Source organism: Phyllobates terribilis, unplaced genomic scaffold (genome assembly GCF_046119375.1).
Source record: "Phyllobates terribilis strain yellow unplaced genomic scaffold, ASM4611937v1 Scaffold_10__3_contigs__length_209671492, whole genome shotgun sequence".
In the NCBI taxonomy this organism is placed as follows: Eukaryota; Metazoa; Chordata; class Amphibia; order Anura; family Dendrobatidae; genus Phyllobates; species Phyllobates terribilis.
Window position 1 is genome coordinate 141609395 of NW_027362770.1, and position 18452 is coordinate 141627846.

The 18452-nt window shown below is 41.6% G+C and overlaps 1 protein-coding gene across 2 annotated transcripts in view; it reads left to right on the forward strand.

Moving 5' to 3' along the window:
* The window catches only part of SAP30L (SAP30 like), a 94505-nt gene extending 78424 nt beyond the window's left edge, over positions 1–16081 (forward strand). The window contains exons 2-5 of one of the 2 annotated variants that reach the window (XM_073649853.1): positions 7115–7237; positions 9068–9166; positions 9555–9700; positions 9987–16081. In XM_073649853.1, the coding sequence (XP_073505954.1) occupies positions 7115–7237; positions 9068–9166; positions 9555–9686 (354 nt within the window). In that variant the 3' untranslated portion in view covers positions 9687–9700; positions 9987–16081. Of the gene's footprint in view, positions 1–7114; positions 7238–9067; positions 9167–9554 lie in introns of both variants that reach the window. The other variant, XM_073649852.1, reaches the window with a different exon arrangement.
* Positions 16082–18452: the final 2371 nt, after the last annotated feature.

The following is an 18452-nucleotide window of genomic DNA, read 5'->3' on the forward strand; positions in this document are numbered from 1 at the left end:
CCTGTAACGGTCATATCTATACTGTGCCGACAGTGTGTACAGTACTGTATCGGTAATATCTATACTGTACCGGTAGTGTGTACAGTGCTGTACCGGTAATATCTATACTGTACCGGCTGTGTGCAGCCCTGTACCGGCATATCTATACTGTACCGGCAGTGTGTACTGTACCGGTAATATCTCTACTGTGCCGGCAGTGTGTAATGTACTGTACCGATAATATCTGTATTGTGCCGGCAGTGTGTACTGTACCGGTAATATCTATATTGTGCCGGCAGTGTGCACTGTACTATACCGGTAATATCTATACTGTGCCGGCAGTGTGCACTGTACTGTGCCGGTAATATCTATACTATGCCGGCAGTGTGCACTGTACTGTGCCGGTAATATCTATATTGTGCCAGCAGTGTGTACTGTGCCGGTAATATCTATACTGTGCCGGCAATGTGTATTGTACTGTGCCGGTAATATCTATACTGTCCTGGCAGTGTGTACACTACTGTGCCGGTAATATCTATACTGTGCCGGCAGTGTGTATTGTACTGTATCAGTAATATCTATACTGTGCTGGCAGTGTGTACAGTACTGTGCCGGTAATATCTATACTGTGCTGGCAGTGTGTACAGTACTGTGCCGGTAATATCTATACTGTGCCGGCAGTGTGTACAGGACTGTGCCGGTCATATCTATCCTGTGCCGGCAGTGTGTACAGGACTGTGCCGGTAATATCTATACTGTGCTGGCAGTGTGTACAGTACTGTGCCGGTAATATCTATACTGTGCCGGCAGTGTGTACAGGACTGTGCCGGTCATATCTATCCTGTGCCGGCAGTGTGTACTGTACTGTACCGTTTATATCTATACTGTGCCGGCAGTGTGTACTGTACCGGTAATATCTATACTGTGCCAGCAGTGTGTACAGTACTGTGCCGGCAGTGTGTACAGTACTGTGCCGGCAGTGTGTATAGTCCTGTGCCGGTGGTAATTATACTGTGCCGGAAGTGTGTACAGTACTGTACCGGTAATATCTATACTGTGCCGGCAGTGTATACTGTGCTGTACCGGTAATATCTATACTGTGCCGGCAGTGTGTATTGTACTGTACCGGTAATATCTATACTGTACCGGCAGTGTGTACTGTACTATACCGGTAATATCTATACTGTGCCAGTAATATCTATACTGTGCCGGCATTGTGTACTGTACTGTGCCGGTAATGTATATATATATACTGTGCCGGCAGTGTGTATTGTATTGTACCGGTAATATCTATACTGTGCCGGCAGTGTGTATTGTATTGTACCGGTAATATCTATACTGTGCCGGCAGTGTGTACTGTACTGTACTGGTAATCTATACTGTGCCGGCAGTGTGTACAGGACTGTACTGGTAATATCTATACTGTGCCGGCAATGTGTACAGTACTGTACCTCTAATATCTATACTGTGCTAGCAGTGAGTTCTGTACTATATCGGTAATATCTATACTGTGCCGGCAGTGTGCACTGTACTGTACCGGTAATATCTATACTGTGCCGGCAGTGTGCACTGTACTGTACCGGTAATATCTATACTGTGCCGGCAGTGCGTGCGGTACTGTACCGGCAGTGTGTACTGTACTGCTGGTGTGTGCTGTACTGTGTATACTGTACTGGGGTGTACCGGCAGTGTACTGTACCGGTTATATCTATACTGTACTACTGGATGTGCTGGTATTGTGTGTTCTGTACTGTTCCGCGTTGATGCCTGTTCACACTGACACGCTGCATCTTCTCTATAGTAGCTAATTGGCAATGATGGCGCAGAACAGGCTCACTTTAATGCAGTGTTCACAATGGATATTTGATGTCAGTTTATACTGACACGATGCAGGGGATATTTCTGACAGTTTTGGTGCATTAATGTTTCTGTATTGATATGTAATGTTCGCAGGAGAATATTTTGTCAGTTTCTACTGACACCATACAATTTTTTTTCTTTTTTTGTTAGCTGATTATCTATGGTACATATGCACTTCCACAACATCCCATTCTAGGGTTAATACTTTGTCATTCAGGGGCCGTCAATGTGTGATATACTGTACTTTTAGTATTAGGTGTTTACTGGTTACATACTGTACTGTTGTATACTGATCATGTACTGTATACTGGTCTTATACTATACTGTTGTATACTGCTCTTATACTATACTGTTGTATACTGGTCTTATACTATACTGTTGTATACTGCTCTTATACTATACTGGTCTTATACTGTACTGTTGTATACTGGTCTTATACTGTACTGTTGTATACTGCTCTTATACTATACTGTTGTATACTGGTCTTATACTGTACTGTTGTATACTGCTCTTATACTATACTGTTGTATACTGGTCTTATACTGTACTGTTGTATACTGCTCTTATACTATACTGTTGTATACTGGTCTTATACTGTACTGTTGTATACTGCTCTTATACTATACTGGTCTTATACTGTACTGTTGTATACTGGTCTTATACTGTACTGTTGTATACTGCTCTTATACTATACTGTTGTATACTGGTCTTATACTGTACTGTTGTATACTGCTCTTATACTATACTGTTGTATACTGGTCTTATACTGTACTGTTGTATACTGCTCTTATACTATACTGGTCTTATACTGTACTGTTGTATACTGGTCTTATACTGTACTGTTGTATACTGCTCTTATACTATACTGGTCTTATACTGTACTGTTGTATACTGGTCATGTACTGTATACTGGTCTTACACTGTACTACTGTATACTGGTCTTATACTGTACTGTTGTATACTGGTCTTACACTGTACTACTGTATACTGGTCTTATATTGTACTCTTGTATGGTGGTCATGTACTGTATTCTGGTCTTATACTGTACTGTTGTATACTGGTCTTATACTGTACTGTATACTGGTCATGTACTGTATACTGGTCTTATACTGTACTGTTGTATACTGGTCATATACTGTATACTAGTCTTATACTGTACTGCTGTATACTGGTATACTGTACTACTGTACACTTGTCTTACACTGTACTGTTGTATACAGGTCTTATACTGTACTACTGTATACTGGTCTTATACTGTACTGTATATTGGTCTTATATTGTACTGTTTACTGTTCATGTACTGTATGCTGGTCTTATACTTTAGTGTTGTATACTGGTCATGTACTGTATACTGGTCTTATACTGTACTGCTGTATGCTGGTCTTATACTGTACTGCTGTATACTGGTCATGTACTTATACTGGTCTTATACTGTACTGTTGTATACTGGTCATGTACTGTATACTGGTCTTATACTGTACTGTTGTATACTGGTCATGTACTGTATACTGGTCTTATACTGTACTGTTGTATACTGGTCTTATACTGTACTGTATATTGGTCTTATATTGTACTGTTGTATACTGGTCTTATACTGTACTGCTGTATACTGGTCTTATACTGTACTGCTGTATACTGGTTTTAAACTGTACTACTGTATACTGGTCTTACACTGTACTGTTGTATACTGGTCTTATACTGTACTACTGTATACTGGTCTTATACTGTACTGTATATTGGTCTTATATTGTACTGTTTACTGTTCATGTACTGTATGCTGGTCTTATACTTTAGTGTTGTATACTGGTCATGTACTGTATACTGGTCTTATACTGTACTGCTGTATGCTGGTCTTATACTGTACTGCTGTATACTGGTCATGTACTTATACTGGTCTTATACTGTACTGTTGTATACTGGTCATGTACTGTATACTGGTCTTATACTGTACTGTTGTATACTGGTCATGTACTGTATACTGGTCTTATACTGTACTGTTGTATACTGGTCTTATACTGTACTGTATATTGGTCTTATATTGTACTGTTGTATACTGGTCTTATACTGTACTGCTGTATACTGGTCTTATACTGTACTGCTGTATACTGGTTTTAAACTGTACTACTGTATACTGGTCTTACACTGTACTGTTGTATACTGGTCTTATACTGTACTACTGTATACTGGTCTTATACTGTACTGTATATTGGTCTTATATTGTACTGTTTACTGTTCATGTACTGTATGCTGGTCTTATACTTTAGTGTTGTATACTGGTCATGTACTGTATACTGGTCTTATACTGTACTGCTGTATGCTGGTCTTATACTGTACTGCTGTATACTGGTCATGTACTTATACTGGTCTTATACTGTACTGTTGTATACTGGTCATGTACTGTATACTGGTCTTATACTGTACTGTTGTATACTGGTCTTGTACTGTATACTGGTCTTATACTGTACTGCTGTATGCTGGTCTTATACTGTACTGCTGTATACTGGTCATGTACTGTATACTGGTCTTATACTGTACTGTTGTATACTGGTCATGTACTGTATACTGGTCTTATACTGTACTGTTGTATACTGGTCATGTACTGTTTACTGGTCTTATACTGTACTGCTGTGTACTGGTCATGTACTGTATACTGGTCTTATACTGTACTGTTGTATACTGGTCTTGTACTGTATACTGGTCTTATACTGTACTGCTGTATGCTGGTCTTATACTGTACTGCTGTATACTGGTCTTATACTGTACTGTTGTATACTGGTCATGTACTGTATACTGGTCTTATACTGTACTGTTGTATACTGGTCATGTACTGTTTACTGGTCTTATACTGTACTGCTGTGTACTGGTCTTATACTGTACTGCTGTATGCTGGTCTTATACTGTACTGTATACTGGTCTTATACTGTACTGCTGTATACTGGTCATGTACTGCATACTGGTCTTATACTATACTGTTGTATACTGATCATGTACTGTATACTGGTCTTATACTGCACTGTTGTATACTGGTCATGTACTGTATACTGGTCTTATACTGTACTTTTGTATTCTGGTATTATACTGTACTATTGTATACTGGTCATGTACTGTATACTGGTCTTATACTGTACTATTGTATACTGGTCTTATACTGTACTGTATATTGGTCTTATACTGTACTGTTCTATACTGGTCATGTACTGTATACTGGTCTTATACTATACTGCTGTATACTGGTCTTATACTGTACTGTATATTGGTCTTATATTGTACTGTTGTATACTGGTCTTATACTGTACTGTTGTATACTGCTCATGTACTGTATACTGACTGGTCTTATACTTTACTGCTGTATATTGGTCTTATATTGTACTGTACTGTATATTGGTCTTAAATTATACTGTTGTATACTGGTCATGTACTGTATACTGGTCTTATACTGTACTGTTGTATACTGGTCATGTACTGTATACTGGTCTTATACTGTACTGTTGTATACTGGTCATGTACTGTATACTGGTCTTATACTGTACTGTTGTATACTGGTCATGTACTGTATACTGGTCTTATACTGTACTGTTGTATACTGGTCTTATATTGTACTGTTGTATACTGGTCTTGTACTGTACTGCTGCATACTGGTCTTATACTGTACTGTTGTATACTGGTCTTATACTGTTCATGTACTGTATACTGGTATTATACTGTACTGCTGTATACTTGTCTTACACTGTACTACTGTATACTGGTCTTATACTGTACTGCTTTATACTGATCTTACACTGTACTACTGTGTAATGGTCTTATACTGTACTGTTGTATACTGGTCATGTACTGTATACTGGTCTTACACTGTACTACTGTATATTGGTCTTATACTGTACTGTATATTGGTCTTATACTGTACTGTATACTGGTCTTATACTGTACTGTTGTATACTGGTCATGTACTGTACTGTTGTATACTGGTCTTGCACTGTACTACTGTATTCTGGTCTTATACTGTACTGTTGTATACTGGTCATGTACTGTATACTGGTCTTATACTGTACTGCTGTATACTGGTCTTATACTGTACTGCTGTATACTGGTCTTATACTGTACTGCTGTATACTGGTCTTATACTGTACTGCTGCATACTACTTTTGTGTATACTGGTTATATATGGTGTATACTGTACTGGACATTGACAAGAGCATTAGTGCCTGTATACTTCTAGTATATATACTGTACTGGTCTATACTGTACTGATATAGGACAGAATGCAGGAGCTGCGTGAAGAACTAAGTACACCCCTTGAATCAGTCGCTTGTAGAACCTCCAATAACTTGACGCTTTGGTTTTCTGTCTCACTGTCTCTCACTTTGTTCTGGAGAATTTGTGGCCGACTCTTTATAACATTGCTGAGGTTTTTCAGGTTTGTGTTTGACTTTCTGCTCAGCTCTAAGGTGTCACCACAGCGTCTCCATGGACTTGTGGTCTGTGACTTGGCCATTGCAGAACCTTGATTCTTTTGTTGTCGGCCATTCTGCTGTAGATTTGGTGGTGTACGTGGGATTGTTGCTCTGTTACATGACCCAGGTTTGGCCCAGCTTAAGCTGTTGATTACGTGGCCTCACATTTGATGCTGGACTACTTTGGTGTACAGGGGAGTTCATGGTCGACTATTAGGTGCCCAAGTCATGTGGCCGCAAAACAAGCCCAAATCATCCCTTTCCTCCACCGAGCTTGATCGTTCATCTGAGGTGTTTGGTTTCTTTAAACATCTCCACTTTGGTCTTATCTGTCCAAAGAATATTGTTCCATAAGTCTTGTACTTTATTCAGATCCAATTTTGCAAATTTTAGCTATGATGCCATGTTCTTTTTATCATAATTGGTCAGTCTGTCGTGAACTTGAGGCCTTTAGAGTGTGAGCTGTAGTTCTTGGGTTTTTTTGCAATTATTTTCTTCAGCATTGCCCGGTCTGACTTTGGGATGTTATTTTCTCCTGGGAATATTGTCAACACTTTTAAATGTTTAACATTTGCGACTAGTCTTTCTCGCTGTAGAAAGTTGAGCTCTAAACTGTTTGGAAATGGCCTTATAACCCTTCTCGGATTGATGGGCGGCAGCAAAGCCTTCTCTAAGATGTTTGCTGATGTGTTTCCTCATTGGCAATGTGGTAACACACGCCTAACTGTTCCGGACGCTCAGACTGCCCAAACTTCTGCTGCACACTATACTTTACGGAGTCTATTTTTACAGTTTTCCTAATTTTTATTTCTCACCTTTCTCAGGTCCGACATCTTTACATTTGCGACTTCCACAAGAATTTTATTCAAAGTGTCCGGAACAAGAGAAAGAGAAAAACCAGCGATGATGGCGGTGACTCTCCAGAACACGATACAGATGTTCCCGAGGTGAGAGTGATCTGCACGGGAGGTGAAATATCCAATACTGGAGTCAATCTCTAAGCAGAAAGTCGTAAATTTCCCCACAGCGCCGCCACAGGAGAAATAAAGCATTACACTGTTCTAGTCGAGAGCGGAGTTGTCTGTGTAATGCTCTGACGCTCTGGTTAATAGATGAGACTACTGAATGGGGGACCCCACCCTCTGTACGAAATCAATAGGTATCAGTAGTAACTATTATGACAGTAGAGAGTTGTGACCCCCTGGGTTAATTGGGACACCCCCCAAACCACCAGACCCCTGGGCTAATTGAGACACCCCCCCCCCAAACCACCAGACCCCTGGGCTAATTGGGACACCCCCCAAACCACCAGACCCCTGGGATAATTGGGACACCCCCCAAACCACCAGACCCCTGGGCTAATTGGGACACCCCCCCAAACCACCAGAACCCTGGGCTATTTGGGACACCCCCCAAACCACCAGACCCCTGGGCTAATTGGAACTCCCCCCAAACCACCAGACCCCTGGGCTAATTGGGACACCCCCCAAACCACCAGACCCCTGGGCTAATTGGGACACCCCCCAAACCACCAGACCCCTGGGCTAATTGGGACACCCCCCAAACCACCAGACCCCTGGGCTAATTGGGACACCCCCCAAACCACCAGACCCCTGGGCTAATTGGGACACCCCCCAAACCACCAGACCCCTGGGCTAATTGGGACACCCCCCCCCCCCCAAACCACCAGACCCCTGGGCTAATTGGGACACCCCCCCCCCCAAACCACCAGACCCCTGGGCTAATTGGGACTCCCCCAAACCACCAGACCCCTGGGCTAATTGGGACACCCCCCAAACCACCAGACCCCTGGACTAATTGGGACACCCCCCAAACCACCAGACCCCTGGGCTAATTGGGACACCCCCCCCCCCCCCCAAACCACCAGACCCCTGGGCTAATTGGGACACCCCCCCCAAACCACCAGACCCCTGGGCTAATTGGGACACCCCCCAAACCACCAGACCCCTGGGCTAATTGAGACACCCCCCAAACCACCAGACCCCTGAGTTTATTCAGGACACCACCATACCACTAGGCTAATTGGTACACCACCATACCACTGGGATAATTGGGACACCCCCAAACCACCAGACACCTGGGCAAAAAGTCAGACCCCCACCATGCTGCAAATTCAGACCACGGGACAGACTGAAGATTAAAAATATATACTCTGCTCCTGAGTCCTCTTAAATTCCAGCACTGCCGCACACAATATCCTGACGCTGGTGGACATGTGTTTTGGGCCCCAGAATGGTCCTGATCCTGTCAGCAGAGCTGCCTCCATAGTTGTAATGAGGGAGGCACCAGAATACGATGATGTATCCATTAGCCCTTTCGTAGCCAGAAGGGCTTATTTGTTAGTTTTAGGTGATTAATTTGCCTTTTACTGCTCCACGATTCTGTTTTTTGTCAATCATAAATTTTATTTTGGCCTCCGGGCAGTGAGGAGCAGGAGGAACTGGAGAGCTGCTGAGATGCTTGCTAGCAGAGCAGCTCGAACCTCAGCGAAACCGATCTTTTAGTTTGTTGATCAGCTGTCATTTCACAGCTAGTTTAGACAGACCAATTACACTTCAGATGTTCACAGAACAATCAGTACTAGGTCGTTCTGTGTCCATAGGTTGGTGCTGTTTTTGGCAGCACATGAGCTGTATACACCGGACAATGTGCTGCCGAGAGTGATTATTTATTAGCCAAGTTAAAAATAATTTCTCCCGACATACGAACGTTTTTCTAGTGTGATATAGTAACGCCGCTTGTCTCCTTTTCTACAGGTGGACCTCTTCCAGCTTCAGGTGAACACTCTCCGCAGGTACAAGAGGCACTACAAGCTGCAGACCCGTCCTGGCCTGAACAAGGCACAACTGGCAGAGGTACAGTCCTAATGCTGACAGTCTCTATTAATTGGTTAAATTGGATAAATATCACACATTTCCTCTGCAGCGACCCCTACAGGAGAAAAGTTGTAACACATGGCCAGGTCAGCTCTGCCAAAGGCCACAGCGCTGTATTTTAAGTAGTGGTCACACCTGGTATTGCAGATGTCCCATTTATTGAAATAATGGCACTTCCATCCCCATCTGATATTCATGGCTCATCATTAGTATTGGCCAGCAAATTGTTAGTCTTACTAGTAAAAAAAAAAAAAACCTTGTAAATTAATTAAAATAGGTTTTCTAAACAATAATGTAATTTTTTTTAAGCTTGTATGACATTTTTTCCGGCTTTGTTTTTACATTATATTTCAACTATTTTCACCAGACCGTGAGCCGACATTTCCGAAACATTCCTGTAAACGAGAAGGAAACCCTGGCCTATTTCATCTACATGGTGAAAAGCAACCGGAGCCGCCTGGACCAGAAAGCAGAAAGCAACAAACAGCTGGACGCGTAGCCGCAGAGACTATGGTGGGCCAGAGAGGAAACAAACTCTTAATTTGTACATAGGAATAGTGACCCCCCCCCCATCCCGTGCCATATCGGAGCTTCGTAGTCCGCAGGAGCCGATGGATATCGTATGCAATGGGCTGGGGGCGATGGTGGCACTGCCAATTGCATGGTTTGATGAGACGCCTGCCCTTATCTTACATGTGCCAGCCATGCCAGGAGGATGTAAATAAGCTGCAGGCCACAGATCCGTGGATGTGTCTGTACATGCAAGATAAAACTGATTTTACCCATATTTTTCTTTTAGAAGGGTCTCCGGATTCACCGAATTTAGGAGCTGGTGAAAGAATGGCCAGAAACAAAGAGGTGGGCTTTTTTTTGGCTCCTACTAAGGGCCAATCTGCCAGTCACATCCTATACTGCCACCAGGAACCGTCCCTATATCAGACCTCAGCGCCCGGTCCTGCTCATGTGATGGGCACCGAGGGGCCCGGTAACGAACTGTGCACCCATGTGTCCATCACAAGTGCACCATGAAGAATCCAGATCCACCTAATTGACTGCAAGCAGAGATCGTGAAAACTGCAAGGAACTCATCCCGAAAGTGTATTAATTTTTCGGCGCCGCTTCCTGATGAGCCATGAAGTACTTTAATGAGAGCCCACCTATCGGGCACCTTACTGATAGGCCCGTTGTGGGGACAGGACACCAACCCCGAATATTCCTGCTCCAGATTCTCAGCAATAATTGCCGCTCACATCAGCATCTGGCACTACATGATATTTTTATATTTTTACTCCCATGCTTTAATAGCTCCCCCGATTCTATTTCCATGAATTTCAGTCACCTGGACCCTCGCAGTAATTGTCATATGGTCGCATTTGTATTTTAGGGACTTATCATGTTTTAAAGTCGAGCACTTCCACGTGTACTTGGATATGTCATCCGCAGACATTACATGTGCTTGGTTTACTTTATAGCGGCCATCGTTTCTTATTTCTTCTGTACATATGTAATATTTTATGTTTCCGATATGGAAGGTTGACCTGAAAGGGGTCGTCCGGTTAAAACTACTTGCCTGTCGGTGGGGGTTTGGGCGCTGGGAGCCACACGATTGGCAGGTTGGACACCCAAGTGCCGCTCCAATAATTCCCTATGGGATGCTGGAAAAAGCCAAGCATAGCACTTAGCAGCCCCATAGAGTATGAATTTAGCGGTGGTCTCGCTCCATTCTAACTGCCGATCAGTGCAGGTCCCAGCGGTCGGACCGCCATGATCAATAAGTGATGACTTTTTTTTTTTCACTGGACAACCCCTTTAACCGTTATATCTTATCACTTGCAGCCTGCAGTAGAAACCCACATACAGTTAGGTCCAGAAATATTTGGACTGTGACACAAGTTTTGGTATTTTTGCTGGTTACCAAAACATATTCCAGATATAGTTATATAACCAATATGGACTTAAAATGCAGACTCTCAGCCTTAATTTGTGGGTATTCACATCATAATTGGAGTAAGGGTTAAGGAATTACAGATTTTTAATAAGTAGCTGCCTCTTTTTAAAGGGAATAAAAGTAATTGAACAATTATCTCAAAAGCTCTTTAATGTACTGCTTTGGCATTTCCCTGGTTAATCCATCATCAATTAAGCAGGTAAAAGGTCTGGACTTGATTCCAGGTGTGGCATTTGCATTTGGAAGCTGCTGCTGTGAACCCACAACATGCGGTCAAAGGAGCTCTCAATGGAAGAGTAACAGACCAACATTAGGCTGAAAAAAAGGAAGAAATCCATCAGAGAGATGGCAGAAATATTAGGAGTGGCCAAATCAACAGTTTGATACATTCTGAAAAAAGAGCGCACTGTTGGAACTCAAAAGACCTTAGGTGCCCACGGAAGAAAACAGTGGTGGATGATTGCAGAATCCTTTCCATGATGAAGAAAAACCCATTCACAACATCCACAAAGGGAAGAACACTCTCCGGGAAGGGAAGTTGGTGTTTCAGTATCTAAGTCTACAGTAAAGAGAAGACTTCATGAGGGCAAATACTAAGGGTTCACCACAAGGTGGAAACCATTATTTAGCCTTAAAAATAGAATGGCCAGATTATACTTTGTCAAAAAAAAATTAAATAAGCCTCCCAGTTCTGGAGAAGCAAAACTTAGGTCAACCTGTACAAGAATGATGGGAAGAAGGAAGTATGGAGAACGCTTGGAACAGCTCATGATCCAAAGCACAGCACGCCCTCTGTAATACATGGTGGAGGCAGTGTGATGGCATGGGCATGCTTTCCTTCTAATGACGCTGGGTCACCAGTGTTTATTGATGATGTGACTGAAGACAGAAGCAGCCGAATGACTTCTGAAGTCTACAGGGCTATACTTTCTGCTCAGATCCAACCAAATGCAGCAAGGTTGATTGGACGGCGCTTTACAGTAAAGGTGGACAATGACCCAAAACATATTGCAAAAGCAACACAGGAGGCAAAGTGGAATATTCTGCAATGCCCAAGTTATCACCAGATCTCAACCCCATCGAGCAGCATTTCACATGCTTAAGGCAGAAAGGCCAACAAACAAGCAACAACTGAAATCGGCTGCAGTAAAGGCCGGCAAAGCATCACAAAGGAGGAATCCCAGCGTTTGGTGACGTCCATGGCTTCCAGACTTCAGGCAGTCATTACCTGCAAAGGATTCTCTGCAAAGTACAGTCATGGCTCAAAGTGTTGGCACCCTTTAATTTGTTCCAGAAAATGAAGTATTTCCCCCAGAAAATTATTGCAATTACACACGTTTTGTTATACAGATGTTTATTTCGTTTGTGTGTTTTTATGACAACACAAATAAACAGAGAAAAATGGCAACTTGGACATAAATTCACACAAAACACCTAAAATGGGCCGGACAAAAATTGATGGCACTATTCCAAAATTGTGGGTAAACAACCTTGTTACAACCATGTGTTGCTTGTTCAAACTCACCTGTGGCAAGTAACAGATGTGGGCAATATGAAAATCACACCTGAAACCAGATAAAACCAGATAAAAAGGGGAGAAGTTGACTCTAAATCTTTGCATTGTGTATCTGTGTGTGCCACACTAAGCATGGAAGACAGAAAGAGGAGGAGAGAACTGTCTGAGAACTTGAGAACCAAAATAGTTTTCAGCAATCTCAAGGTTACAAGTCCATCTCCAGAAATCTTGATGTTCCTTTGTCCTCGGTGCGCAACATAATCAAGAAGTTTACAACCCATAGCACTGTAGCTAATCTCCCTGGACGTGGCTGGCAGAGAAAAGAATCATGAAAGGTGGCAACGCAGGATAGTCCGGATGGTGAATAAGCAGCTACAATCAAGTTCCAAATAAATTCAAGCTGTCCTGCAGGCTCAGGGTGCGCCTGTGTCAGTGCAAACTATCCGTCGACATTTGAATGAAATGAAACGCTATGGCAGGAGATCCAGGAGGACCCCACTGCTGACACAGACATAAAGCTAGACTGCAGTTTGCCAAAATGTATGTGAGTAAGCCAAAATCCTTCTGGGAAAGCTTCTTGTGGAAAAATGTGACCAAGATGGAGCTTTATGGTAAAGCACATCATTCTATTTACTGAAAACAGAATGAGGCCTACAAAGAAAAGAACACAGTACCTACAGTCAGCTATGGTGGAGGTTCAAAAATGTGCAAAGCATCATAAAATTTGAAGATTACCAAAAAAAATTGGGTCGCAGTGTAGTAGTGCCCAGCTGGGTTTGCGTCATGGGTCTTAATGCAGCAAAAATGCCCCAAACATACTTCAAGAAGCACCCAGAAATGGATGGAAACAAAGCCCTGGAGAGTTCTGAAGTGGCAGCAATGAGTCCGGATCTAAATCCCATTGATCACCTGTGGAGAGATCTTACAATTGCTGTTGGGAGAAGGCTCCTTCACATATGAGAGACCTGGAGCAGTTTCCAAAAATAGAGTGGTCCAAAATTCCAGGTGAGAGGTGTAAGAAGCTGATGGTTATAGGAAGCGATTGATTGCAGTTATTTATTCCAAAGGGTGGCAATCAAATATTAAGCAGACAGTGCCAACAATTTTGTCCGGCCCATTTTTTGGGGTTTTGTGTGAAATTATGTCCAATTTGCCTTTTTTTGTGTTGTTCCAATAAACACAAAGGGAATAAACATGTGTATAACAAAACAATTTTCTGGGAGAAATACTTTGAAATAATTTTCTGAAACAAGGGTGCCAGCACTTTCGGCCATGACTGTATTAAAAATTAACATTTTATTTATGGTGAAGTAAATTTTGTCCAATTACTTTTGAGCCCCTGGGATGAGGAGGCTTTGTAGAAAAATGGTTGCAATTTCTAAACATTTCATAGGATGTTTTTTTGTTCAACCCCTTTAATTAAACCTTAAATTCTCCACTTCAACTGCATCTCAGTTTTTTCATTGTAAATCCAGAATAGTGTCCGGCAGAGCTGAAATCACAAAGATACGGTCACTGTTCAAAGATTTCTGGACCTACAGTTGTGCTCAAAAGTTTACATACCCCGGCAGAATTTTTCCTTTCTTGGCCTTGTTTCAGAGAATATGAATGATAACAAAAAACCTTTTCCTCCACTCATGGTTATTGGTTGGGAGAAGCCATTTATTGTCAAACTACTGTGTTTTCTCTTTTTAAATCTTAATGACAATCATAAACATCTTGTGGACAAGACAACAAGGCCAAGAAAGGAAAAATTCTGCTGGGGTGTGTAAACTTTTCTGCACAACTGTAGCTATATATTCTACATACGGGCACATCCGAATGAAAGCCATGTAACCAGCCGTGCCGTCTTCTGTACGATGTGGACACCAGTGCTTATTGCTACAAACATTGAGATCTTTGTAGATCTAGTGGGGAAATGTATCAAAAATTGCATTTCATACCCTGGTCTTGAGCTTTTATGGCTTTTATAGAGTAAGATGTGTCAAATTTATTAAAATTGTCATGCACTTCTTAATAAATTTGTTGCGTACATTAGACAATGGAAACAATGGCAGCCAATGTCCAATCAATAAGCACGGTAGTCTGAAAGTGCGCAATATTCATCACTATGAATTTGGCGCCTCTTCGGGCACCTCTACTTGGCCGACATAAGTTTAGGCAAATATTTGGCGCCAAACTTTTGCACAAGTTGCCATGTTTTAAGCCACTTCCACTTGTCAGATGAGTACACCCATGAATGCCCCTCCTGTTGGCTCTTAGGGGATCATTCATTTTACTATTGACTGCAACATGTACAAGAGCTTGCCGGTTCAGGTCCTCTAGTGGAGGGGACCTAGTAGGGGGAGACTGGTAAAAAAAAAAAAAAACTTTTTTTTTTTTAGATTTTTTTCACACTGCGTCTGTAACTCGCCAAAATAATAATGAATGGCGAAACAAAAAAAAAAAATGACAGAGTCAATGTTTTTTGGTTTTCACCAACCTAAAAAAAAAGAGGAATAATAATAAAAGAGATCAGAAAGTAGTATTGGCCCCAAAAGAGTACGGAGAAGAGCTACAGCTCGTACCCCCAAATACATCTGGTGTTGGCTCATCTTGTCGAAGAGCGAAGAATTGAACTTGTTGAAATTCAGTATGCCTAACCCTTCTTTCTGGAAAAGTCTGCCGTTGTGTGGAGTGCTGGTTATATAGACTTTATATGTGGACATATATAAGGCTGTATGTTAGAACACATTCAGGTAAAAAAAAAACTTGATATGTATTATACTTCATCAAAACCCCTGGGACACGTCGTAGGAAAAATTGCACAGGATAAAATCCTCATTTAATTCCACCTTATGTACTGAATAAGGATTTGTTTAAAAAAAATGGATCCATCAGCAGCAGCTTGTTGGTGATATCCTGAGGAAAAAAATGGATCCATCAGCAGCAGCTTGTTGGTGATATCCTGAGGAAAAAAATGGATCCAGCAGCAGCAGCTTGTTGCTGATATCCTGAGGAAAAAAATGGATCCAGCAGCAGCAGCTTGTTGGTGATATCCTGAGGAAAAAAATGGATCCATCAGCAGCAGCTTGTTGGTGATATCCTGAGGAAAAAATGGATCCAGCAGCAGCAGCAGCTTGTTGGTGATATCCTGAAAAAAAAAATGGATCCATCAGCAGCAGCTTGTTGGTTTCCTGCTATTTGGATCCAGTAAAAATGGATCCATCAGCAGCAGCTTGTAATTTCTGTTTTGCTTACTTCAGCGCATGTACATACTTGTAAGCCAGGACTTTCACTGGGATGTGAAGTCTAATTTTGCTCATACTAACGCATTTCCACCCTCCCATCCTTGTATTATACCATTTCTATTTTTCAATTTTTACAGTTTTTTACGTATTTATTGTATTGACTTCCAGTATGCTCTATTAAAGTTACTTAGTGCTCCAGACCTTGGATTTCGTGTTTGCGTTTCTTGACCATTTTTGCTACTGAAACTTTGATAATAAATTGACAATTTGCTGGAAGTCGGTTTTTAGTAAAATCCCTTTAATTTGGCATTAAAAGGCGTCTGAAATCAGGTTTGACCCCGTAAAACTGCTGACGACTCTCAACTCCAAAAAATACCATAAAAATTGCCCACAGAACCCTTGAAAAACTTCCCATTCTTTTCTATTTTTTAAACAACTTTGCTGGCCAAATGTTCAGGAAAAGCCTGATGGGTAGAAAAAAAAAGTGCATGGTCAGTTCTTTAATGACCCAGGAATTTTTAGTTTTGTGCCTTAGTTTTTTTACTCACCATATTGTTGTATTTTTGAATGACACCACACATTTTACCGTACAATTTACAAAAAAGCGGAGAAAAAAAGAAATTCCAACTACGACAAAATTGCGTAAAAAAAAAACCTCTGTCCAAGTGGAATAAAAGAATTAATAACCACCGATCCACATCTGACACTTGCATGTGTCGCTTTGCAGTTTATATAAAACATACCAGCAGGTGGCAGCATTCCCCCAGCAATGGAATGAATGTACAAAGAAGAATCGCAGCGGGCCACAAAGAGAGACATGAAAATATCCCACAATTTACCCTAAATTAACGATTACTCCTACTATCAAACAGCATCATTTTTAAGTAACTGGAAATGTTGACTAATGAAAAAGAAAATGAAAAATGTAGTATGATGGGGGTGACGTTGGCCATCAGTAATATTAGGAAATGACCTATAGTGTGTAGTGGCCCACAGTTATTTAGTCAGAAGTATGTGGAATATAGATTAGAAAAATATGGCTGCTTTTTCCCAGAAACAGCTCCTCCTCTGTCCACAGGTTAAGTCTGGAATTGCAGCTTAATTCCATTAAAGTCAGTGACTTTTCCCTTAAAGGGGTGGTCCACGTATTTTCAGAAAAGGCCAAGTTAGAGTGTAAGGGTAAACAATATAGCATGCTCTTCTCACAATCCCACCGCAGTTATTCCCCGTGTAGTGTAGGGTGATACATGGGTAAAAAATGCGAGCGACCGATTGGGACATGGTTTATATAAAAGGTGTCTAAATATATTCCAAGCCTCTATAATAATATTAGACCCCTGACCGAACCCTTAAATAAATTCATACTCTACAGTAGATCAGACAGAAAATAAAAATTACTGACTCCACACCCCCCAAAACTTTTTTTCAACTTTTATTACTTTTTTTTTTTTTTTTTTACTTTTTTTTTAAACTTTAAAGTTTCCTTTCCTCGATGATTTGTTGCGCTCACTGAATGTGATGCCTTTTACCCATACAGCCCCCTTGTTCTCTGATTAGATGGCTGGTCTTGGTATCCCTCTAAGGCTTCTAGTCTGCTCCTTGTTTATCCAGTCTTGGTACCAAGAGTAGTAGATGGCACTGGGAACAATAGGGACGCAGGATTACTTGATCCCTGCTCTGATACTGTAGTCATGAATCTGGGATCTTAAAAATAATTTGTCTTCCACTGGGTGCCGTGGTCACAGATCAGGTGGGCAAGTGAGGGGCAGTAAAAATTGGATGACTCTTGAGGTGTTTTCAGTTTCCCGCCGGTCTCCATATATCCTCCTCAGGCGAGGGATGGCATGTGACTAGTGATTGGCTGCAGCAGTCACATGTCTGTATAACTGAAAGTTCATACTTGCAAGGTGAGTATTGTTAATTCCTTTTTTTTTCGTCATGATTGGCCATTTTACAACATAAAAAAAGGACAGACATCAAATCCTTCTTACTGGGCCTGGGGTAGCTCAGATTTCAGTAGAGGTCTCCCATAAACCTTAACACTTCCCTGACTATTCATCTTGGTATTAAAAATTATATTTTTTGGCCTTTAATTTGTGCTATTAGTGCTATTATTTTAGTAATCAAGTTTTTTTTTTCCGTTAAATATGAGGGAAAAGAAATCATGAAAATCAGTCTTGTTTCACATCCCGTCTGAGCCTTTCCCAGATATATATATATTATGGGAGTTTTGCTTATGTATAGCAGACTGGAAAAGGCCAAAAAACAACTCTTCTGCCCTCTGTTGTGTGAATGGGGCCCTATGGATACATTTGCTGCATATGCCAAAAGTCAACAGCGCCTAATCCATCCACATCACCCGGCCATTCAAGCAAAGAGACAGACGCCTCTCCTAGGACTGACCCATTGCGACCCCCTAGTGAGTCCTGTGACTTTTGATGCCCTTTCCAAATTTTTTTCAGGAGGGTTGGATAGAACTTAGGTAGTTAATTGAAGGGCCGATCTAACCTCATCAAAATGGACTGAGCTATCCGCGCAAAATCACAGAGACATACCCGCTTTTAATCCGAG